Source organism: Gossypium arboreum, chromosome 1 (genome assembly GCF_025698485.1).
Source record: "Gossypium arboreum isolate Shixiya-1 chromosome 1, ASM2569848v2, whole genome shotgun sequence".
Lineage (NCBI taxonomy): Eukaryota > Viridiplantae > Streptophyta > Magnoliopsida > Malvales > Malvaceae > Gossypium > Gossypium arboreum.
This window is the reverse complement of record NC_069070.1, coordinates 4,201,756-4,227,967: the sequence shown is the minus strand read 5'-3', so window position 1 is coordinate 4,227,967 and position 26,212 is coordinate 4,201,756. Positions and strand designations below refer to the sequence as shown.

General features: G+C 33.7%; 2 protein-coding genes across 10 annotated transcripts; one reads left to right on the top strand and one right to left on the bottom strand.

Annotated features, from left to right (window-relative positions):
• Window positions 1–4,004: 4,004 nt before the first annotated feature.
• On the top strand, window positions 4,005–8,090 carry LOC108480825 (methylesterase 17). Of its 7 annotated transcripts, none has more exons than XM_017783946.2 (7): window positions 4,005–4,333; window positions 4,451–4,544; window positions 5,301–5,368; window positions 5,975–6,347; window positions 6,448–6,588; window positions 7,358–7,492; window positions 7,585–8,090. In XM_017783946.2, exons 4-7 carry the CDS (start codon window positions 6,117–6,119, stop codon window positions 7,864–7,866), a joined length of 789 nt encoding a protein of 262 aa, XP_017639435.1. In that variant the 5' UTR covers window positions 4,005–4,333; window positions 4,451–4,544; window positions 5,301–5,368; window positions 5,975–6,116; the 3' UTR covers window positions 7,867–8,090. The 7 variants fall into 7 exon arrangements, with proteins under 7 accessions (XP_017639435.1, XP_017639432.1, XP_017639434.1 ...); XM_017783943.2 differs by having other exon boundaries at window positions 5,301–5,372; XM_017783945.2 differs by having other exon boundaries at window positions 5,295–5,368.
• A 2,999-nt stretch (window positions 8,091–11,089) lies between these two features.
• Window positions 11,090–15,792, bottom strand: LOC108483299 (probable inactive receptor kinase At5g58300). 3 transcript variants are annotated; one of them, XM_017786608.2, is made up of 5 exons: window positions 15,470–15,792; window positions 15,071–15,301; window positions 14,861–14,957; window positions 12,122–13,492; window positions 11,090–11,984 (listed from the first exon to the last, which is right to left on the bottom strand). In XM_017786608.2, the coding sequence occupies exons 4-5, from the start codon at window positions 13,470–13,472 to the stop codon at window positions 11,356–11,358; spliced, it is 1,980 nt and encodes a 659-aa protein (XP_017642097.1). In that variant the 5' UTR covers window positions 13,473–13,492; window positions 14,861–14,957; window positions 15,071–15,301; window positions 15,470–15,792; the 3' UTR covers window positions 11,090–11,355. The 3 variants fall into 3 exon arrangements, with proteins under 3 accessions (XP_017642097.1, XP_017642095.1, XP_017642098.1); XM_017786606.2 differs by having other exon boundaries at window positions 15,441–15,748; XM_017786609.2 differs by having other exon boundaries at window positions 14,861–14,950; window positions 15,071–15,748.
• Window positions 15,793–26,212: the final 10,420 nt, after the last annotated feature.

The following is a 26,212-nucleotide window of genomic DNA, read 5'->3' as shown; positions in this document are numbered from 1 at the left end:
GTTATATACTAATTTACTTAATTAATCAATGCCTAATCATCACTCACGTCACAACCTTTTAAAGCAAACAATTATTAATGCAGCAAAGCATCCACCTCCCTCGATCCTTGTTTATTGTGTTTGATTTTGGTTCTACTAGGGTATATAAAAGATTTGACTTAATTTCTTATTGCCTTGCTTCTTTTTTCATCCAATAAGACTTTCATTCACACACAACCAATCATCTTTTTTCTCTTTCTTTAAATCACTCTTAATTGTTATTGGTATTATTATTGCTACTATAATAATGCATTGGCAGTTGGCACTAATGAACCCAACAACAAGAGATTAAACCATATAAATGTAATGTCATGTGCCGTGCGTCAAATACGATGCATACTATGCCTGCATGCATCATGCATAGATGATAGATGGATGGAGTGGTGGGCAGTAAAGACTACTGGAGAAATGAGATGCTTGGTTAATTGTTGTTGACTTGGCTGCTTGAAAACGTTGCGTTGCGTTTTGGGGAAAAGAAAAAGGCTGTTCATTCAGAATGGTCAAAAGGGAAAGCGAAATGGGTTTGGTTGCTGGATCCAACCTTAAGCTTTTTCAAGGGAAGGATTATTTGGTGCGTGGTGAAAAATAAATTTACGAGAAATTAACAAAAGTTTTAAATAGTGTATCAATGTTATTTTTTTAAGGTTTTATTCACTTCACTTATATTATGGTGTGTAAAAGAGTTACTGACAAATAAACCTCGAGGATACAATGAAACCAACTGACTGGTTACGTTTTGCATTAACGAAAACAATCCACTGAGCATTGAGCGAAGTATAGTAAGGATATTAATTTCTATAAAGAATTAATAATCTAGGAATATAAAAGAGTTGGGAGAAATAGAAAGAAACTTTGTTTATATGTTTTGGAGTGTGTCATATGGTTGATTTATAAGATATAAATGGCACTCTTAATGGCATATGTTGGTTGATGTGTTGAATAAGAATTGGTATGAATGGCATATAAATTAGATGATAATAGAATTTGAAATAGATGTATGTTATTGATATAAACTTATATTGCATTGACTTGAATCATGAAAATATCATTGAGTATTATTACTAAGCATACGATTTGTTTTACCATGCGTAGGTATAGGTACATCTTGAGGTTCTAAGAAGTGATTCCAGCATCCAAGAGGTGATCTCGACTCAACAATGTTTGTATAGTTTCATTTTGTTAAATATATGGCATGCACCTAGGTTAAGTCAATTTTCGCATAATGTGTGAATACGTTCATAATTGAAGCTTGAAACGGTAACTTGGAAGTGGTCAAATGGTTGATTTGCATATGTGAATTTGGTTCTTATATGGATTGTATGAAAGGTTGCAATATTTAGATTTATATGTGAATGTATGTCAATTTGGTAAATGAATGGTAATTGTCATAAGTGTTTAATTTAATATGTATGTTTAAGTAATATAAAGGTATAATGATGAGATATGATAAGAATGAACATTTGAGAATGACATAGTTGACAGGAATGGTGATTGATTGTGATGAATTTGTTTTCTAGGTGATGCAGGTTCGGTGTTATGTTGGATCATTTAGAAATAGATGATCAAGTCATGACGTCAGACCCTTAACGTTGTGACAAAACCAATTCAGTGAGTTGCGTTGCGACGAGGAACCTCTGAAGTCGCAACGTCAACCGAATACTTTAAATTTTTTACAAAATGGTCCTATTCGATCTCGGGTTAGTAAAAGAACTTTTATAAGATCGTATAAGACTCAAAAAACATTACATATCATATTATACACATATGTTACTTGTATTTGAATATTTAATGACACTAAATTGAATATAAATTATTGTAGTTGCTCTAGTAATAAATATGGCATCCTATAGCTTGAACCCGACGATTGGATTGGGTAACGGTGTGTTACAATCGCACTACCCCTATGATCCAATATTTGGAGGAGGAAGTTTACAACTATAAGTGCTTATATCATATAGGCCACATCTCTAACAACTGCCTCAACTTAAAGGATGCAATTGAAGCTGCGATAAGGGAAAGATGGTTGGGAAGGTTTATAGAACAAAACCTTACTCCCAAAAGCAAGGAAAGGAGGAAAAAGTCTTAGGAGCCTTAAAATATTGGTGCAAAAGGAGGAGCGATCTTAGGATACTGATCCACGACGACCAACCACTTGAAAGAACAAAGACCAGAGGGGGAAAGGCGACTAGGCTCCTTCGAAGGCTAGTGTTTAGAGAAACAACTTCATTCATCATCTAACTTGAATTGAAATAATGCTTGTTTATAAATGGGTGAAAGAGGTTGACAACGAAGGTGGAAGTGATGGCTTTTCAAGATAGTAGGTACACGAGCTTTGTAGGAAAAAAAAACAATCCAGAGTAGCTCGATGTGCCTTACTCTTAAAGCCAAGAGATAACACCCTGCAGACGCCAAGTAGAATACCACCAAAATAGACATATGAAGAAGGCAAGGCATAAGGAGGAGATGTACACTGTATTGGATATTGGATTTCCTTACTGGAACTATAATGCCTAATGACGTCTTGAAAAGCGGTTTGATAAGAGGAAAAGATAATTATGAATAAATTATCTTTTAGGTGCGCAAAGGCGAAGACCTTCCCTCAATGGGAAGCAATGAAGGTACAGTCTGATGGTCTCCTTCATCTAAAACAACAAAAATAAATAACAAATAATAAGACTAAGATTATTTATATGGTTAAAAAATAATCTTATGTTTGCAAGGCCATACTTAAAGATTTAATGAATCTACAATAAAATCTCACAAGTAATTTAAGTACAAACTACCCACCTATCATTCTCCACCCCAACACTTTCCTTCAAGAAGAAAATAATCACTTAACCGACCAAGTGAAATTACAAAGCAAATGCCCAAAAAAAAAAGTTGTTCCTAATTTAACAAAATATGGTCTCAATTCCCGTCTGCATCAAGGATGATGTCAAGCCTTACAGGGAAGGCAAGTAATATTAAATTCAATCTTTCATGCCCACCTTGATTATTCTCCTATATTTGAATTTGAAATACCATACTTATTTTAAAAAGTAAATATAGTTAGGCATCACCTTATTCGATCGATCAAATGATCAGCATTATTTAATAATACAATTTGAAAGTTTCTCACAAAACTCATACTCTTCTAGAATATATCTAGTTTCACTTTTACAAAAAAAATCATATATTTATGATCTAATTTTACAAGCCAAAAGTGTTTGTCATAAGCATCGTGGAAACTAATATTGCGACAAATAATTTAGACAGCAAATATTCTAATAATTTTCTCTTTTTAACATTTTTGACAGAACCTTACAACAAACTCAATCAACATACTACATCAATAAATCATCAAGCATCATAAGCAAGAAATTTAACATTAAAAAGTCATGCATAAGCCATAACATATCAAGTGTTGGTAGTATAAAAGTTGTAGGAGTCGTCAAGCAAATAACAGTGGGCTGGCAAGTGACAACGTATTTGAACTTCAGCCCATACCGATATTGAGCTCATGGAGACATGAGATGATTAAAGTTCCAATCTGTTATATCTACGTTTTAACTCGAGGTTAGGTACAATGATGGATCGGGTTAAAAATTAGTATTAAATTTTGAAATATAATAAATAGGAATTTTGAGTATTAAATTAAGAAGTATATAGATCCAATAAGAAATTAGAAAAAATTAAAATAAAAAATACTCTTTAGATAGAAAATTTTAAAATAGATACATTGATTTAGTTGAAACAATAAAGAAATTGTTGTGGCCAAAGTAGGAAAAATATTAAGTTAGGAGATATATAATAGTAGAGGAAAAGAAAGAAGGATTAAAAAGAAATTTAATCAAAGTGTTGTATGGGTCATAGTAGGAAAAATGAAAGATGAGAAAGGACAAAGTGGTAATTAGCCAAGTAGATATTATTAGGTGTAATGATGGTAGGTAAAATTATAAAGATGGATGACTTAAGGACTTGTTAGTAGCTTGACCATTTTAATTAAAAATGTGAGATATTTTAGTTGGAATGACGTAGAAAGTGGGAGAAAAGACGAAAATATATCATCTTCTACAAGCCAAACCGTCACTTCTTTCTCCCAAGTTTCAATATCCAACTTTTCTTTTAATTCCCTTCATATCTTTCCTCTATTGTTGAACCATTCAAGCTTTAAATCTTTCTTTCTTTTTTGAAATTTCTTTAGTAAAATCAAAGAGAAGGCTAGTGAACAACTTTATTTCATAAGAAAATTTTCATAGATGGGTTAAAATAGAGAAAATCATGAGTTAAGGTTTTAAGTGTTCAAAGAGCTAAGGTAAGAGATGATGAAATTATCATACCATACATGTTTATTTTTATTAAATAGTATAGGAAAGTCACTTGATTGTGGTTTTTAACATATAAATGTTATATATGTTATATGAAATTGAAGAGAAAGAAAAGAGAGGACCTAATTGAAGGAAAAAGGGAAAGAGAAGGCTAAGGAGTGAAGGAAGAAGAAAAAATATCATCTCAACCTTTTTGTTGTAAGTACTACAAGATTTTAAATTCTTTTTATTTAAATGCTTATATTGTAGTATGAAATTACTTAGAATAGAAATGTAAAATATATATTTAAATTTGTAAATAGATTAAAAAAGATTAGATTATGAAATTTGTAAAGAAAATTATAGGTGGAGAATATGAAATGGTATATTGTTTGAATACTAAGTAATGATGTTGTGGTAAAAGTATGTGTGTGTAAAAGGTAAGATATTTGTGGTTTGTGAAATGGGGACTAAATTGTAGATGATGGAGAAATGAGAAATCTTTTTCAAAATATTTATGTAAAGTATTTAAATGTATGAAATTCAGCTTTAATGACCAAGTAGATGGAATTTAGAACTATTAGAATATTAGTGGCATGCCATTAAGGGACCTTAGTGCGCTCTTCGATTATTAGCACATTCATGCTCTCTGTATAGCATTTTAGTGCTCTCTGTTCAATAGTGCATAATAATACACCACTGTATTTGTTTTGTATATCCGGCGTGTTCTATAATGTCTACTTTGGACTAAGAATATGAGTTGTGAATAAAAGTGAATCACCAATGCGTTGAGGTAAGTTTGATAACTTACAAAAAGTAAGTTAAATTTTATTAAAGTAAGGTATAGTTAAAGAAACTTGTATGTGTATAGATATGTATTAACTGAATAAGTTTAAAATATTTTGTTATGATTCATTTACCTATTTATTCTTGTAGTGCTTACTAAGTCTTCACTGGCTTAACGCGTAGGAACAGTTAGACTCGAAGAGGTAGAGTCGGATTAGGAGATCTCTTATCTCATCATATCCTCAAGAGCTTCAAGAGTAGGTATCATATTTTGAATTAAAATGGCATGTACAGAGGTAGACCAAATGTGTTCCCATGTGTTAGGGACTAAAATACAAACTCTTGAAACTCCATCTATTTTGGTTTTACTTAAAGTATTTTAATTCTATATGAAATGAATTATCGAAACTATAAGTACGTTTACAAATGTTGTTTGCTAATATGATGGTTATGATTGATTTGGAGTGGTTTTAAGTAATTTTAATATATTTTGAATTGGTCTTAAGTGTTGAGAAGAATATATATATTGCAAGGGGGTTTAGTGAACTTTTAAACTGATTTTTGTCAAATTTTACTCAAGGGTATAGGTATCGGTACCTAGGCTTTGAAATACAAAATTTTCAAAACAGAATGTGATTTTGGTATCGTTTTTGTCATTGGCATCGATATTTTCTCCTGTTTTGAGTAGAAACAGTGTTAAAATCATTTCTAAACATAATCTAACATCCAATAATGACTCTAAATACTATTTATAAATAATTTTTTAGTTAAATAAATTAAAATACTATTTATAAATGCTTAAATTAATTAATGTCTAGCCAAAACTATTTTGACACTAAATATAATAATCTTATATCGGGTAGGTACAATTGGACCGGGTACAAGGGTGTTACCCAATCCAAACAAAGACTACTCTCGCTAAAGAAAATAAATAGAACGGTGGTTAAGCGTCAGCAAGCTATGGAAAGTCAACATTGTTTCATAGGAAAGTGAGCAGAGCAAGAGATGAGCGAGACAACTGAAAAGCTTCACTTCGTTATGGTGCATGGATTCGGTCATGGAGCCTGGTGCTGGTATAAAATCAGGAGTCTACTGGAAGCATCAGACTACAAGGTCAGCTGTATTGACCTTAAAGGTTCGGGTATGGATCCATCGGATCCCAACTCCATCTTCAGTTTCCAAGACTATAACAAACCCCTGATTGACCTCCTCTCCAACTTACCTCACAACGAAAAGGTCATCCTCATCCAATTAGTTTAGTAGCAACCCTACAAACTTTACCGTTACTACTCTTAAAGGATTTGCTAATATATATTAATTAGTTTGGCTATGGCAGGTGATACTGGTCGGACACAGTGCTGGAGGTATGAGCTTAACCTATGCCATACACAGGTTTTCTCAGAAAATTCGTATGGCCATTTATGTCGCCGCTACTATGCTCAAGCATGGGTTCGTCACCCCTCAAGATTATGAACATGTAATTACATTCCTTTTTTCTTTTCTTTTCTTTTCTTTTTTTTTTTATATATAAATACATGATATTCACAGCTTCTTTTTATCCATATGTGTATATATCTTGATCACTTGATCTCTTTCACTAATTAATTTGAGCATCCTGGTCATCAAGGAGAAAGAGATTACCAATACTTAAGTCATAACATGTGTGGATAGATTCAAGTGAATGTAATTTATGTATTGGATTTTTACGATAATACTTAGAAGGTGAATTGTAAAATATGTCAAACCTTGTACGTCTTCCGATGAAACTAAGAAATTGCAGCAAGCAGTAGGGTTAGCTTTTCTAATTAATGACTCCTATACATATATGTTCTATTTGCATGCATTTGAGTTTTTGTTTTTGTTTTTCAATTCACTTTTGGCTTCTAATTTATTACTTAAATATATAGTACGGTGCAATTAGTTGCTAATATCTTCTCTCCGTTGCAGTGGCTTGCACATGATTCCCTGCTGGTTAATATATATTATTGTCTAGTTAATAACAAAATTGAAAATTAACTGTAGTACTGCCATGTGCCTATCCTTTGAATGTGAGCTGCATGCATAGATTAAATAAATGGACAATATGATAAATTTCATTAGAGTGCTGTTCAGTTTGTGCAGAATTTAAGTTTCTTTTAATTCATACTTTTACTATAGCTACGTATATATTTCTTTTGTTTAGAAAAATAAATAGTGAAAAGCTAATGAGGAAATGTAAGGTATGTTGAGTAAATTGGAGTATGCAGGGAGATCCAGATTTATCCATCTATGGTGATGTATGTAAGATGACATACGGTTTAGGAGCTGACCAGCCCCCAACCAGCATGATAATCAAGGAGGAGTTTCAACGCAAAATTCTATATCATTTAAGCCCCATAGAGGTGAGCACAAATTAAGATTTAATGCCTAGCTCGCAAGTAGCTGCTGTATAATAATAGAGTGAGACTTGGGACATAATGATGACGATGATCAGGACTCCACATTGGCGGCGATGCTGGTGCGAGCAGGTCCATTGAGAGCATTAGTAGGTGTTCAGTTTAGAGAGGGAGGTGACGCAGACAGCGTGCCAAGAGTGTTTATAAAGACATTGCAGGACCGAGTGTTAAAGCAAGAGCAACAGGAAGCGATGCTGAAAAAGTGGCCCCCTGCTCTAGTGTTTGCTTTGGAAAGTGATCACTGCCCATTTTTCTCCATGCCTACTCTTCTCTTTGCCTTTCTACTCAAAGCGGTGGCTTCCATCAAAGCTGCAACTTAATCTATACTCATCATCCCATCCCTTATTTTAAAATCACTTTTCTTTTCAAATAAGTCTCAGATGATGAAGGTCTTTATTATTATATATGTAGCAGCCCATTTTTCTCCATGCCTACTCTTTTCTTTGCCTTTCTACTCAAAGCGTTGGCTTCCATCAAAGCTGCAACTTAATCTATACTCATCATCCCATCCCTTATTTTTAAAATCACTTTTCTTTTCAAATAAGTCTCAGATGATGAAGGTCTTTATTATTATATATGTAGCAGTAGCTCATGATGCAGGAGAATTCACTTCATCAGCATACATAGGCTTCCCATCACTAGGAGAGAAAAATAATTTATAATGGAACAGAATTGCTTCATCTTTTTACTTAATTTACATCATAAATAATATGACCACCATTAAATTATGCATAATTTAAATATGGGGCTGAACCATCCAATTAAATTTATTAGTGTAAAATTCACCAAAAATAAATTATTATAAAACCTGGTAGGTAGTTGTCGTGTTTACGACGTGTGTTGATTTGTAAAAAAAATAAAAGGAAGAGTTTAATCTAACGAAGAACAAAAATAAAAAAATAAATGAAAATTGAAATTACAATAAAATAAATAGCACGAAATAAGATTAAATAAAATGAATGGACACTCTAGTTTTATACATGATTTAGGCTCCTACTTTAAACTGATCCCAATGAATTTTATTCTCCAACAGATAAATTAGTTATAATGATCAAGGATGTCTCAAACCACCAACCTTTCATTATGTAAATTAATTAAGAGAACGCTCGACAATTAACCCTTACATAATGAAAAACTCTGAACCATGCATCCACGATTTAGCTCCTCAGTAGCCTTGCGAAGTAGAAGTACCTAGCTTGAATCAATGGTCTCAACCACGCGAGTTGTTTAAATTCGAATTGTTACTTCCCTTGACGAATCTAACCACTCAATTAGTCACATTAATTTGCTCTTCAATAAACTGATTATGACAATTATTAATCGTATCGGTTCTTTTAACTGGACGCCACACAACACCAAATCAATGAATCTTTTTTGACTTGATGCTATTACGGCTTTATGAGACAACTGAGCTTATATCCTACACGAAAAAAATAATGAATACCAATATAGAAAAAATTTACGTATAATTTCAAATCTCACAGTTTTAAAAATCAAATAAAAAATCTACCTAAAACTAAATTCAAACTAATTCATAAAACAAAAGAATAATAAAAGAAGAAATATGAAGGAAATTTTATAAAAATAAAGAAAAGAAAACAAAGTGGCTATGCGCTATTCCGGCCCCCTTCTATTATTCTCAATTGTCTATATTATAAAATAAATGTATTAAACCTAAAACTAAAAAAAGAGGTGGCTGTAAGTGTGGCCTCCTCTACTATTCCTCATAATTATATATTATAATAACAATAATCATAACCTAAATTAATAAAACTCTAAAATAAAAAGAAATAAGAGTAAATCAGTTTTAACGGAAAGAATTAAAATTAATTCGGTGTTTAATGTAAGTGTGTCAAAGTTTGTTTGTGCAGATCAAGTGATCCTGATCGAGACAAGTCACAATGAGAGTAAGTAAAAGCAATGACCTCTTATAATCGATATGTAGAAGAGAGAAATATAGTTCGAGTCAGGTGATGACAAAGACATAAACCAACACAAATGTTTCGAGGAGCGGAACTAACCAACAAAGAGAATGATTGGGAATCATTCGAGGCGTCGAGATCGTTCCGATACAAGCCAGTGTCATTCCAAGGACGTGACAAGGGCATCGCGAGAATGGGTGAGGGAGAATGTCACGGGCCGTGGATCAAAACTCATGAACATTGCGTACAGAACGTCCCATGGAGATCAACTAATTAAATTAGACTCATTGAACTTACTTGAACTGGCCCGATTTGTAGAATATATATGGAAAAACTTATCTACTTTTGGAAACACTTGGCGTGCACTATTTTTCTGTGACTTTTTGTTTGTTCATAGCTTCTTTCGTTTCAAGTTTATTTTCGTGCCTTAAAAACTTCTACAAAAATTCTTATTTTTCGAAAAATAAGTTAACTTAGATAAATTTAAACCCAAAAAATCGCCAAAAACTGTAAATTTTATCAAACTAAAGTTGTAACCCTATAGCACTTCAACATAATTTATTCCAATATATTATGAATGGATTCCACCCACTAATCCAGTGACAACATTGTCGTCTACTAGTTCAAAATCATCACCATCATCTATAGATTCATCAGAATTCCTACTATTCCCAAAAGAATTTAAAAAATAAAATAAAAGTTGGTCTTTTAAAAGAAATTTCAACACCTATTGGTACCTTCATCGCCGCATCCCCATATTTACGAAGTGATATCGGTTCAGTTTGTTTGGATTTTTAAAATTTTTAATTTATTGCAATTTTTGATTTTTTCATATTAATTTTTATTTTGAATTTTTAGAATTATTTTGATAAGATAAATTTTATTTTATGAATTTAGAATATAATTTGAAAAAATTGAAAATCTTTTTCATAAATATTTTTAAGAAAATAAATTTTCAAGAACTTTAAAATTATTTTCATCATTTTAAATATAAAATATTTATGTTATATCATAAAATTAAAATAAATTATCTCAATTCAATTTCGATTTTTAAATATACATTTCATAAATTATTTAAACACTTCGAGTGAAATCGATTTTCTGGTTTTTTATTTTGTCTTGCTGAATCCTACCCACATCAAGCAGGTTGCCGTCCATTATCCATACCTTCGTCGTCGCGCTGCCACCCCCTCCATTATTGGACGCGTATTGATCATCGACCATGGAGTTAAAATCTAGAGTTTTATTTCTTATTGTGTTTGTGAAGAATGAATATAAATATTTTTAAAGTAAATTCATAGATATAGTAAGTAATTATGAATTACTTAATTTATATTATTTTTAATATTCAAATTTAATTATTGATTAGGTATTAGTTTGATTAATATAAGTATTATTATTAATATAGTAATACATAAGTTCAAGTGCATTAAATAAATTATCTCACTATTCAATAATGAGATTATTAAAAAAAAAAATGAAAGCTACTCTAGTTCTGTATAGCAATTTTCATTTTTTATTCTATTTCATTCTCGGACTCTTCGTCTACCCGCCCACTCTCACCATGTACAAAAAGCAAGCAAGGAAGAAGAGAGGATGCGCACAACACAAAGTTCATAAATTTCATTTCGTTAAAATCCAAATCAATTGCCCAAATTTAACATTACAACAAATCAGGAAGATCTAAATACAGATAAATGTAAAAACAATAAGGAAAACCACCCCTAGTTAAATTAACGAGAAAAAAAAAATCATAAAACTACATTCATCTCTCTGAAATATTACACAACACCTACACCACTGATAATGTCGATAAGGCATGCATGCATGGATGGGAAAACCTTGCTTTGCCCATTCTTAAAACTGCAATGCAGCAGCGTTTGATGTTCAAGGGGTCTGCACATTTGAATCTTTTGACTTGTTCTCTTCAGAAGATGGCCGGTTCTCTGAGTCGGATTGCCGGACTTCTTCAATCATTCTTACAACTTCATCCATGTTTGGTCGCATGTCTGCTACCTTTGCTACACATGCCATCGCTATTTGTAACATCTGGACCATCTCCTCTTCAATGTTTTGGAACCTCATCAACTCAACATCAAACACCTCAGCTGTCCATTCCTCCCTCACCACAGATTGTACCCACCTGGGAAGATCAACCATGTCATCCCTTCTAGGTGATTGTAGTGGTGCTTTCCCAGTCAGCATCTCTAGGAGCAAAACACCGAAGCTGTATACATCTGATTTATGCGTATGCTTACGGGTTTCAATCACCTCGGGAGCACGATACCCCACTGTCCGGGATGGAGTTGCAGGGACATTCATAAGAGGGGTCAAACCCAAATCAGAGATACACCCATGATGTTCTTGATTGATGAGAACATTTGAGGACTTGATGTTTCCATGAGTGAACTTTGGACCGCCCATAGAATGGACGTGGGAAATTCCTCTGGCAATTCCGAGGGAGATTTTTACTCTGGATTCCCAGTCTAATGGGCTTCTTCCACCTCCTCTGTCTCCTGTAGTCAAAATGCTTGAATTCTTACATGCTTCTTTTCCACAAACTTAATTATTTTAGAATTTGTTTGAAATTGGAATTAGGGAGAAGGGAGATGGAGTCACAAGGAAAGAAAGAAAAGGAAAATAATATATGTACCATGCAAAAGTGTAGATAAGCTGCCGCCTGGTATATAGTCATAAACTAAGAGCTTCTCATCCTTGGAGTAATAATAAGCACGAAGTGGGACAACATTTGGGTGCTGCCCAACCCTTCCTATAATCTCCATCTGCTGCTCAAAATCCTTCTTCCCCACAACCACTTCCTTCAACCTTTTCACTACCACTGTTGTTGATTCCTCCAGAACAGCCTTGTATGCTGTGCCATAACTACCCTTTCCCAAAACTTCAGCTGAAGCCCTTAATAAATCCTCAAGGTCAAAATTATAAGAACATCCTTCAAAGAAAACTAACTTGTTTTTCTCAGGTTCTTGCACCCCACTCCCGAACTCCTCTTTTGGTTTCTCACTCCTGCCACCCCCAGAAGCCTTCCCCTTTAATACACTACTTCCACCATTATCTTTTTTCTTCAGACAGCAGCATAAGACGATTAAAGCTAAAAGAAGTAGCACTACAGACCCTCCAACTGCGATGGCAATGATAACTCCCAAACTCAGTTTCTTTTTGGATCCTTGTTTTTTAGGAAACTCTGGTGGGGGAGGAGAAAATGTAGGAGATGGTGATGGAGAGGGAGAGGGAGAGGGAGAGGGAGAGCAGGCTTGTAGAGGTGGACCACACAAGAGTGAGTTCCCTATAAAGGATGAACTGGGAAATCTTTGAAGGGATGATGGGATCGGACCACTAAGCTGGTTATAGCTTAAATTCAACTGCTTGAGCCTAGTAAGGTTAAGATTAGGTATTGCTCCAGAGAGATTGTTGTTCTGAAGGTTCAATCGAGTGAGAGATGTTAGGTTTTGTATTGCTTCTGAAATGTTGCCTGTAAAAGAATTGAATGAAAGATCCAATACATTGAGCTGGAGGGAAAATGAAGCAGGAAGATCACCAGTGAAGTTGTTATGTTGAAGGTAGAGGTATTGGAGTGATGGAAGAGTGGTGATATCTGAAGGAAGATCACCATTGAAGCGATTGGACCTAAGGCTGAGAATGTTAAGGGCACCTAATTTACCTAGAGTGTTGGACGGGATTCGGCCTATAAATCCAACCCCAGGGAGCCTGAGGGCAAGCACACTAGAATTATCTTGTGTGCAAGTGATGCCAACCCAGGATGTGCATATTGGGTTGGTTGAGTTCCAGTTCAGATTTCGACGATGGGGGACAGCAGCATGAAACTCAAGAAGGGCTTGCTTATCAGAGTTTAGATCAGCTACTATTAGAGGAAGAAAAATACTTATGATGACAAGGAAATAAAACACTGAACTCATGCAGAACTTCATTGGTTGTTGTCTGCAGAGGGGAATATGACAATGATTATGGTTATGAAAATGCAACATCTGTAGTCCCAACTGAATTCCTGTTCCAAAGAAAAGACCAACAAATACATCAGGGGACTGTATAATGAAGAACTCAAAGAAAAGAATGCGATACTCAACATGCTGTTGCAAGAATGAAAAGTACAAAACACAAGGGGATGACATAACACAAACACAAACAATCTGAGGTATCTGGAGCAAAGTAAAATAAAGAGTCAAGACCATATCAAATGACCTATTAATTATGTGGCACAAACCAACATCCAGAAGGTCATTGAAATTTATGCTCAGAAGCAGTTGCTGAATTTCAAATTAGCTATGCTTTTATACTTTTCAAAGGAAGGGGAAACACATCCAATAAAAATGTACACCAACATTCTCTTCTATTAGGCAGTTGGGAACTCTAACTGGTTTCAATTATATCCATTTTGGAACTAGGGAAAAGTCCCCGATGAGAATGTACTTACACGCTCTGCTCTTTGAGGGCCGTTGGCTGCTAAAATCTAACTAGCAAACATATAATATAATATCTGACAAGCAAGGGAAAACGCATCCAAGAAGAAAGTACATTGGCATTCTTCGGCACAATGCACCTTTAAGAAGGCACTGGTTTGGACATCCAGTCTTGATGGTGAGCAGTGACTTAAAATGTGGGGTCCAAATTATTAACATCTCCCTATTAAACAAAGAAAAGAACTAAAAACAACCAACTTATTCCATAAGAAAATTCTCTTTTAGTTGTTACTAATTAGAAAAAGGTATTCTCTTGATGTCTTCTAATAATATAAGTCGGATCTTTATTTTTCTTCCTTTTGTGAATGATTTTTTCTTCTTTTTTTCATTTTTCAAGTAAGAAGGATGTCTTAGAAGGCATAAACCTGAGAAATATGACTTCACCTATTCAGCTAAAAGGAAAAGGAAGATATTTGGAATAAAAATCTCTGTTATCCTACCAGCATAAAACCAAAGGGCCTGAAAGGGAAGTAAATTTTTCTTTTTAAATATAATCCAAAGTTAAAGTGAAAAGGGATTCTATAAACAACAAGAGGGCAGCATAAGCTCTTTTCCATCAAACAGCAGCAAGAGAAGAATATACTTGGGAAAAAGAAAAGCTAGACCTTTTCAGCACTAGAAATATAGGAGAGTTTTCACAGATACATATATAGTGACAACTAAGACAGCAATTTCATAAGAGGGTTTTTTTTTTCTTTTAAGAAAAGGGAATATTCAAAATTTTAGACTGGTTGAGGAAGATAGATAGAGTAGTTAAACCTCCTAAGCTGCATTGTGCAAGAAAAGAGGTGGAAAACATGAAAATGAAAGCCACATTAGCGCAGAAACAACCAGGGAAAAAAAGGGGTGTTCTTTAACGAAAAACAAAAACTTAAGAGAGCATAGAAGAAACTCACAAATTGTTGAATCACCATTCACTAAAGAAACATGATGGCCATACTTTGAGCTGATGTAAGAAACTAGAACATTCCTCGGATGGCACAGATCTACAAGCTTGATTATGAGAGGTAAAATGAATACTGAATGACTTAACTTCTTTATTTTACTTAATTCAAAATTAAAAGAAAGTGCATGTGAATTTAAGAAGAAAGAAAGAAGAATGAAACCTGGGAAAACAGCCTCCAAAAATCCAAATGAGGGGAGAGGCAGGAGTTGGGTGGAAGTGAAAGTCAGTCAGGGTTGAAAGGAGATAGCCCCAGAATTCAGCCGCATTTGCATTTACGAAGGAACAAAATAGGATTTCAATTTCAGATCCGGAAATTGGTGAAACTGAAATGAGCAACGAACCGCAAACTCCAGCTCAAAAGTGAAATTGACTGAAACTCAAGCAGCTGCATCTGTTACAAAAATAAAAATGTCGGAACTCATTGAAACAGGAGACTGCATTTAAGAGCTGAAAAAATTAGAAGTGGTTTTGTTTGGGATGGGATGGGATGGGGAGGAAAAATAGACTGAAGTGAAAAAAGTGAAACAAACCAAACCAAACCACACCAAACTAAACCAACCCTATTCCTTAATTTTAATTATTTTTGTTTGGTCTGCAAGAGAGATAGAAGCAGCAGGTGAGGGACGAATGACTTTGCTTGATTAGTCATAGGAATGCAAAACAGAATTAAGCATCTTCCTAAATAATCCACTCCTTGTTTTGCTCAACTATTACAGCTCTAGTTCCTCAACCACTCACTCTTTCCAACCCACACTTTGACCATAAATAAATAATTCACTTAAGCATCCTTTAGTATTGTTTTCTCAATTTCACATTTTCACTCAATTCTAATTACTGAATTTAACTGCTTTCAACTTTTGGAGAAGTTTCCATGTGAAATTGTATACGAAATTAAATTAATGCTGATAAAAGATGAGGTGTTACATATTTGAGCGATTCACAAGGTGTATCAAGAGACACTAGTAGCTGTTTAAGAGTACTTGGAGAGTTGTGAGATTTTGGCAGAATGGAGTAATAGGTTAGAATTATTTTAGTAAGGGTTAATATAATTTTTTTTGTTTTTAAACTTGATAACTAGATTCACACTTAATCTTAAATTTGGTAATTATTTAGCCCTTAAACTTGGATTCTATTAAGATTTAATGATGTGACCAGTGTTATTGGAATAGGATCGAATTGGATGGACCCAGAATTTATTGATATAGCAATCTGAATAAACGAATTAGACCAATTGACTCAAAAACTGCTTGAAATTGGAAAAAATCGAAAATTGGAACAAAATAATCAACAATCGAACAGATTGAACCAATAAATATTTTTAATTTTTAATTTTTTTAGATTTTAATGAATTTTTAATTATTTATATAATTATTGTTAGTCTAATGATTGAACTGGCTGAATCGAGAATTAGTGGTATGACATGTTCAACCATTGATTCAATTATTAAAACATTGAATGTGACACTCTAAGATTTATAAAAATTTCTATAGTTTTTTTCAAGTGATGATGTTATACAATCTCAACAAGTCACATCATCAAACTTTTATATTTTTTAAGTTCAAGGATCAAAATAAACCTAATTGTCAAGTTCGTGAGCCAAAAAGTATATTATACTTTTTAGTAATTAAAGGAGTTTATACATAAGAAAAGCTTAGTAAGGGCCCCTTTAGATGGATGTCCTATTGTACAAGGTTGTTAATAATGTAATGAAAAGCTCTATTGGGATGTGGCTCAACCACACTACGAAGAATTGGTAGTAGAGTTATAGGGACTTTACTACAAGTGAGGATGGATGCGATAGAAAGAGTCTCCAAGTAGATCTTCATGTGATCTAGCACTGGTTCATGTGGTAAGCATGTAGAAGTTTTTACATGGGTGAGCCCCTCCTTATTCAAAGTGGTTGACTTGGTGAGGTACCCCAAACGAAATGATTATGTATAGCAATTGCACCCCAATCGAGGGATGGACTATAACATGACATTTCCCGAGATAATGCTTCTTGGTGAGGTGTCTTTTCTAGCGAAATCATATCATAGTGTTATTGGTGTGTCTGAAAAGGCATAACAATGATTTTGACGAGGGAAGTACTATATTTTGTAGCTTTTAGTACTCTGAAGAAAAAATTTAAAATTTTCTTATTTTAAAAGTTTATTTTGGGTAGGTGACAACTTAAGATTTTTACTTTTGTTTGGGAGAGGCTTCAGTGCCTTCATCTCATAGATGACTTTTCCAAATGGTTCCTCAATTGTCAAAAGCTCCTTAAGTTTGTCCCTATTGATACTCCTGTAAAATACCGTTTTAACTCATTAGTGACATGTAAATCACTAATTTCTTAAGCTAAAGAATCAATAACGTTGACATTAAAGACATTCGACACTTTACGAGGATGACACATAACCTCATAAACATTTAATTTAACAATATTGATAATACTTTAAAATGTCATACTTTTATGTGTTAATTACATATATATTTTAAGTACGATCCTATTAATTTGGGTTGTTTATGATTTTTTATCTTATAGGGACTAAATTGAAGGCAAAAGGAAATTTGAGGGAAAAAAAGTGTGAATTTAAAGACAAAACAGGTTAGCATGCGAAATTGGGAAAAAATGGTACTGAAAATACAAAGTGTAAAAGACTTGGGGCAAAATTTCAAAGAAGAAATTTATAAACATAAGAATTTCTTTAAATTTGAATTTTATTTTTAGGATTACTGTTAGGATTATTATATTGTTTAGATTTAATTTCAAATTATATCTCTTAAACATTATCATTTAGAGTTTAAATAAGAACAAACGAGGTTATTTCATATACTATAAGTAGGAGATGAAGTGACATGGATATTCACTCATCACTGCTGTAAAAAACTCTTTCCCCCTAAGGCTCTTAGCTTTTTTGTTTCTTTTTCGATAAAATTCCATTTCATTATAACTTGTGTTTTTTACCCAAAAAGCATGAGTAACTAAACTCATATAGCCAAAGGTTATCAAGACTCCTCCAAAAGAGTTCATAAGGCTTAGCCTTTCTTAATGAGTATTCATTATTTCTCCATATTACGGAACTGACGCTTCCGTCCATGTCCTTCAAAAAGGTAATATTTAATCTTGTGCAAAGACAACCGCTTTGTATATTTTGGGAAGGTTACATAATCGGCTTGCTAACTTACTACATCAGAGGTTGTCGAGCCCAAGAGACGAAATGGCATGACATTCGCCATTGTGAAACAATGAACTAGTGTAAGACAGTCCCACAAAAGTGACAGTTGACTAAAGTCAGGTTCCTCTAGGTCATAAGACTATAACCTAAGTGGAGTTGTTGATCGTAGGCGTCCTCTTCCACTATAATTAGCTTATTCGATTATGAGAAGAATCATATAAAAGCCTATGATTGAACAAAAGGAGGATCGAGATAATCGGAGGCTGGAATCCTTCAATCAAAAAACCTTTTTTTTTCTCAATTCTGCTTCTTATCACAATTACGATTTCAATCTATTTAATTTTAGCTCAATTATATTTTTAATTCTGTTTTATTTTATTTTTTCCAGGTCAGCTATTTTTCTTGCGCACGACTGTACCCGAGATTTTGAGAAACAATAAGTTATAGCTATTCAGTCTTTGAGGATTTGACCCTACTCTCCCTATTACTATTTCTTTTTGTTATTTAGGGATATGATATATTTGTTGCTCTCAACGGCACACCAAATATCACCATCGAACTCCATGGTGAGCATGCCACTTCGAACATTGATTTTTGTACGAGTAGTATTAAGAAACGATTCTTGACTAAGAGATCGAAAGAGCCAGTCGAGTTATCCTTTTCCATGTCTATGATATAGAAGTTTGCAGGAAAGATCAATTCATTAACTTTAACTAAAACATCTTTTAAGACTCATCTTGAATAAACTATCGACCTATCCGCCATTTGAATCATGACACATGTTTCTTTCAAAGGACTTGCATTAAGTAAATTATAAATAGATATTGACATAATATTAATAGAAGTACTTATATCGCACATAGCTTTCTTTATGCTTACATTACCTATTTTGCATAGAATCACAAACATACCTTGGTCTTTGTATTTTAGTGGAATTTTCTTTTGGAGAACTACAAAAGCGTTCTCACTCACATTTACCCTTTCATTACCAAGTAACTTCTTCTCGTTAGTGCATAACTCCTTGAGGAATTTTGCGTAGTGTGACATTTGCTTAATGGCATCTAATAAGGGTATATTTACCTCAACTTTGAGAAATGTTTCAAGAATTTCTTCTCCTCCTTCTCTTTCTTGTTTTTCATCAATCTTCTTAAGAACGGAGGTGGTATTGCAATAGGCTGCGATGATTCTTTTTTTTTTTTTTGGTTTTTGGCACATTATTTCATTTTTCTTGACTGGAATCGTATCGTCCATTCAAGTTAGGAAAGGGTTCTATGATCGTTCCACTTAAAGACATTGCTCTCGCATTTTACCTCAAGTTTGGTTCTATTTAAGACGAAAATTTCCTTGAGACTCCCATTCTATTGATCAAAATGGTAATTTTGTTCACTTGGCTTTCTAGATTTTGGAATTTCACCTTTTGTGTCCTGTTGAAACACTTCTGTGGTCTGTTGAAACTTGAGGGAACTAGCAACATGAGAATTCATAATGTTCTCTAGAGACATACCTGAGGTTTGAGACTATCAAGGATGAAAAAGCTTGGCGTGGTACGGTTGATTGTATAAGGGCTTCGCTCCGTAGCTGAAGTTAGGATAGTCTCTCCATCCAGCATTGAATATGCTAGAGTAACGGTTAAATCGCTTCTATGGTAGTCCTGGAAAGTTTACTACAACACCACTTATACTGTGATGTATTCATGTAGGATAGGACATGCATCAGTCGTATGATCTAGGACTGCACAAGTGCCACAAACTAAAGGGGGTATCTTACCTACAACTAAAATTTGAACAATACTAAAGAGTTTATCGATCTTGTCTTCCAAAGAAGGAGTACTTATCTAATGATCCATTTTCATGGGTTCCACATTAGTTCTTGTTAGGATTTTAATCCGATTAAGTAACGAATAAGAAAATGGCAGGATAAATTGAGATATTGAACACACAAATTTAACATGGAAAAACCCCTCCAAAGAGGATAAAAAAATCACGGGCAAAGAGAATTTTACTATAATGGCAAAAGATTTAAGAGTACAAAAGATGGAGATAAAAACTAAACCCCGAAAACCCGAAAACAAAGAACTCACAAAACGTAAACACAAAATTCTCTAAATGTGTTATGAATTCTAATCTCTAATGGGTGTATTTTCTAAGGTTGTAAAAGAACCTATTTATAGGCTAAATTCATAGATCAAATAATAATAAAATAATCTAAACTAATCGGTGTTTGATGAAACAAGTAAATGAGTTTAACGAAAGACTATTTTTCAAATTTGACTGAAAATAGAGTCATATTTAACAAATCTCCACCTTGACTCATATTTCCACAATGCCATCTTTGCCAAAGCCCGCCACGAGCCTATCTTGAACTATGCAGGGAATTAATTGAGTCGAATTTGTGCTTAGGAACTGGAAGACTTCTAGCCTTCGACTTGTACACTGCCAAATCAAAACTAACCCGAGTCTGATTTTCACGAACACAGTGCCCTAACTTTTCAAAACTTGCATCTAAAAGAGAACTTCTCTTCAACGAAACAGTCATACCTTTTTCCCTCCTATAACCAAGTTGCCTCCACTGCAAACAAGTTGACTTCAACTCCGTAACGGACGAGGGACGTCCGATTTCACCGGTCACTGTATAACCTTCTAGAATATAAAGACTGTCGATTCTTTTACCTTTTAACAAAACGAGAGCTCCACGAGATACTTTAATACCGCTCGACTCGATGTTGATTTTGCATCCTTTCAAGTCTAAAATACTTAAGGAGATGTGATTCTTTCGTAAATCAGGTACATATCTGACATCTGAGAGTGTGCTAATCGTCCCATCGTGCATCTTAATTTTAACAGTACCAATACTAATTACCTTACTAGATGAATCGTTTCCCATGCGCACAACTCCAACTTCAATCGAACTGTATGTGGAGAACCATTCTCTATTGGGACACATGTGGAAAGAACATCCTGAATCTAGGATCCACTCGGACGTGAGCTTGGTATTATCACTTGTTGACACTAACAAGAAATCATCCCCATTTTTATCGACCAAATAAGCACACCAGCTACATCTTCCTCATTACTCTCAGCAGTTTTTTTATTTCGCAGTTTATAACAATCTGCTTTGATGTGACCTAACTTTTTACAATAGCGACACATTTTATCTCGTTTCTTTGATGCTACCAAAACGGAAGCTTGCCTATCTGTCTTGCTATCCAAATGAAGCTCATTGTCGAGTTTGTCTCTACTCAACAAATGACCCTTCACATCTTCGAACGAGAGTTTGTCTCTGCCATAAATCAGGGTCTTCCTGAAAGATTTGTATGAAGGGGGTAAAGAGCACAATAATAGTATAGCCTGATCTTCATCGTCAATATGAACCTCAACATTCTTTAAATCATTTAAAAGAGTAATGATTTGACTGATGTGATCTCTAAGAAGCTCACCTTTGTTCATGCGAAACGTAAATAGACGTTGTTTCAACACTAAACGGTTAGCCAGAGACTTAGTCGCATAAAGAGTTTCTAACCTTTTCTACAAGGCAGATGAGGTCTTCTCCATCAATACCTCCTGCAATACCGTATTTGTGAGGCACAACTGGATTACAGATAAAGCCTTTTCATCAAGCTCTTCCCATTCTGTTTTATTTAGATTCTCAGGCTTTTTCCCGATAACAACCTTTTTCAAGCCTGATTGAACTAGAATTGCCATCATCCAAACTTGCCACAGATTAAAATTTGTCTCACCATCGAACTTCTCAATTTCAAACCTTGTTGTTGCCATCTCTGAACGGGCTGATCTATGAAAATTGAACTAGCTCTGATACCACTTGTTAGGATTTTAACCCAATTAAGTAACGAACAAGAAAATAGTAGAATAAATTGAGAAATTGAACACACAAATTTAACGTAGAAAAACCCCTCCAAAGAGGATAAAAAACCACGGGCAAAGATAATTTTACTATAATGGCAAAAGAACGAAGAGTACAAAAGATGGAGATAAAAACTAAACCTTGAAAACCCGAAAACAAAGAACCCACAAAACTTAAACACAAAATTCTCTAAATGTGTTATGAGTTCTAATATCTAATGGGTGTATTTTCTATGGTTGTAAAAGAGCCTATTTATAAGCTAAATTCATAGATCAAATAATAATAAAATAATCTAAACTAATCAGTGTTTGATTGAAACAAGTAAACAGAGTTTAACTGAAAGACTATTTTTCAAATTTGATTGAAAATAGGAGTCATATTTAACAGTTCTAAATTGTTGGGAGTTGGCCTCCATGGTACAGATAAAATTTCTTGAAGCTTGGGTAGTCATGTTGACTAATGCTCCTCCATTTGTGACATTAATAATTTTCCTCTCCATTAGAAGTAATCTTTTGTAGAAGTGCTGCAAAAGGGATCGTTTAGTTACGCCATGTTGTAGGCAACTTGTGCACATATTTTTGAAGCACTCCCAATATTTATATAGTGATTTTGAGTCCTTTTATCGCATTCCACAAATCTCTCATCTTAACACAGTTGCTCTAGATGTCGAAAACGATCGGTCAAAAAATAAGTGAGACATTTCAATCTAAGTATTAACCAATTTATGGGGTAAATAAAATAGTCATTCTCTAGCTAAATTGACTAAAGAATAAGAAAAAGCATGAATTTCGTCCTCAATAACTCTTTATGGTTTCATGCTCAAGCAAACCATATGGAATATCTTGAGATGTTTGTGCAGATTCTCATTCTATAGGTCATGGAAGGTAGGTAATAAATGCATAAGGCCTAATTTCAGCTTGAATGGTGCCTTTACCGTCGGGTAGGTGCATAACGGTTGTTGTTCATCTGGTGGCTCAGCAAATTATCTAATAGCTTGGTTTTTATCGACATTTCTTGTCTTAAACAGTAACTCCTTGTCATTTTCTGTTGTCAATGTGTTTTCCTCCTCAATCTCGTTGTCTTCTTCAGAATGTAGGGAGTCTGGCTCCTATGGTCGTTCACCCCGTTTAATCACCTATTTTCGTCTAATGTGAATGGTTTTTTCGATCTTCAGGTCAAACACGAGTGGGTCTTTCGTATTTAACCTGGTCATAAAGAAAAAGAAATAAAATTAATAGTTCTAGTCCTCGACAATGACACCAAAATTTTATGCGTGCCGAATGCACCAAAAATAAATTCCTACGCTTAAACTGAAATTAAATTAAATTTGTAGTATAATGAGTAGGGCCAATCTCTCAGTGACTACAATGGTCAATTTTATTATTTCATACAACCAAGAATTTATGTGAACCTATGAAAATAAAGAAGGGGGATTAAATATAAGTATAAAGTAAATAACTAAAATTAAATAACAATAGATAAAAATAATCACATTAGTGAAAACAAACCACATAGGACGCGCTTTTAGTAGAGAAAACAAAAACGCATTCTACATGACACATTTTCACTGCCACATTAGTGAAAACACATCTTGTAAGACGCGTGTTCCTTTAATGGTACTATTCCAACTATAATTTTTTCAACGGCTAGTAGGGTTTCATGAAATCGATGCACATACACCACTTTCTATTACCATCACAACATTAGAAAGGGGGTCAAGCAACATTTCTGATGAAATGTGCATCTAATAATTTTTTTCCTTCTTCTCTTACTACTTGGGTGCGAATCTTCTCTTTTTTATTTTTATTTTTTGCTTGATGGTCTTAGTAATCGCTTTAACGTTGAGAGAATGTACAATGACGTAGGTTCAATGCCCAACATATCAGTAGCTCATCAGGTAAAAGTATTTAGATTCTCCCTGAGCAAACTCATCACCGTATTTCTCCTGTCTAGCCAAAGCGAAAGGTGTTTGCATTACCCTTTCTACGTTGTCATGATATAACTGTAAATCCTCTATTTGTTCTACAAGCTAAAATTTAAACTGATTTATTTCCTTTCCAACGTTTAGGCTTTCTAGATTTTATCATGCTCTTGTTAATGAGGTTTACTTGGCCTTTCGTTCTCTGTTACTTTCATTGAAAGACTTTAATTAATGCTCTATAATTCTGACTTTGTTGGGTTTATTAAAGAGAAATGATGTGACATTTTCTCACATTTGGATTGCATATAGCCTATTCCCATCGAGGTAGGGAGCTTTGCCTATACAGAAAGTTGCCAAAGTGAGCATTGGCCATTTCATCAGTGGCCATCCAAAAAGGGTATCGTATTTGGGTGGCCGGTCTACAGCCAAAGATTCTACCATGATAGTGGTAGTGTGCCTCTCATTACCCATAGTATCTGGGAGAGTAATCGAGAAATTCACCTCAATGACCTATCTTTGAAAAGACTTCCTAATGTAGCACCTCCACCACACTCACTATCTAGTGGAATAATAACATTTAAAATATGCAAAAGAAATATAATTTACTTGTTAAAAAATTATAGTGTTATTTTTAAAATAAAATTGATAGATCATTGCTACCTACCAACTAGAAATAAATTCAGTTAACATTACAGACAATTGTATGTATGAAAAATTATTTGATACACTATCAGTAGAATCTTTTAGGTCTACCAATAATATTTAATAGATGACACATACTCCCATTTAGGGTGTGATAAAAAATAAGTATTAAAAAATGAATATGTAATTGTATTTGAATCAAAGTAGTCAATATCGTATCGATGGACATACCAACTTTCTATTGGTATTGTACGTACAAGTACTGGTATATTTCGGCGTACCGTTAGCTTCTAGTAGTAAGATCATTCCATACTATGTAAATAACAATCCATAATTCAATAAATCTAATGAACCCGATTATTGCAATTGCTCATAATACCCTATTTTAATTTAGCTTATAGTTTGCTTCTGGAATCTATTTCTTAGTTAAAGGCCACTTTTTACTAACTAGAATAAATAATAAATATTTAAATATAAATTTAAAATATATTTAAAAAAATTTTACCAGCTAGTACACCATATTTTAATTGGTACGGGCATAATTAACTAATATGGTAGTTTACTACCATACTTATAAACCATACTTATGAAGTGAAGTATTTTGTTAATAATGTATCAAATACTAATCCATATATAAAATAAGATATTAATCACTTAACTGTTTTCATCGACTGCATGTATGCATATGGTGATATTGTATGTATAAGGATTATTAAATTAGGAAAGCAAGATGTTAATAGCTGTGCTCTGGTGAATGCTGGTCATTCTTCGTAGACTAGAAGGGTAATAGATCATTTGGATGCATGTGGGGTGATGAGTATTTTGAACTTTATGGTGTTACTATTATGGAAACTTTAAGATGTATATGGAACAAAAAGAAAACAAGTATGATTATACTACTTTTGTTTTAGGGAATAGCCTCCTTCAACCTCTCTCATATTCCCCCCCTCAACTGCTCCTCCTAATTAATTTCTTTCTTCGGTTCAGCTATGCAAAGTGGACAAATCTGTACGTATAGAGTTAATTTGATGGTTTAATTTGAGATTATAAGATCCTCCTTCCATAAGGACAAAACCAAAAAACCCAGATTTATTGAAGGGAATAAATTATTTTTCTTAAATATTGTTGGTATAATTCTTTTAAATAAATGTAAGTATCGAATCTTGCATTAAAAGACAAGTAGAGAAGATATTTTTGATGAGAATAAATGACAACAAAGTTCCATAGCAGCTGCTATTTCATATTTGATGTACATATCTAAATGGTTGAGAAAGCAAACTTTTTTGTTTTTTGTTTTGGACATTAATGAATAAACTAACTTTGCCACCATAAAAGTAGATCGCATTAAATAGCCAGCTACGCTGGGCGAGACAGAAATAAAAAAAGCCACCTACTTTTGTTTATCAATAAATTTAAGGGTAAATTATAAAAATAGTCATTTTATTTGTCTTAGATTACATTTTAGTCATTTATGTATGAAATGTTACGTTTTAGTCACTTGAGTTATCGTTTTGTTACGAAGTCGTCACTCTACTGTTAAACTTTGTTATCTCTCTAACGGCGGTCTTACGTGGCAGCCCAAATAGGTTTTAAATGCTAACTTTAATGTCCTATGTGACAGTCCAAATTAAATTTATTTAATTAAAAACCTATTTTCATCCCAATAACTAGTCATGCAAGTTGACATTTAAAATTCATTTGGACTGTCACGTAGGACTGC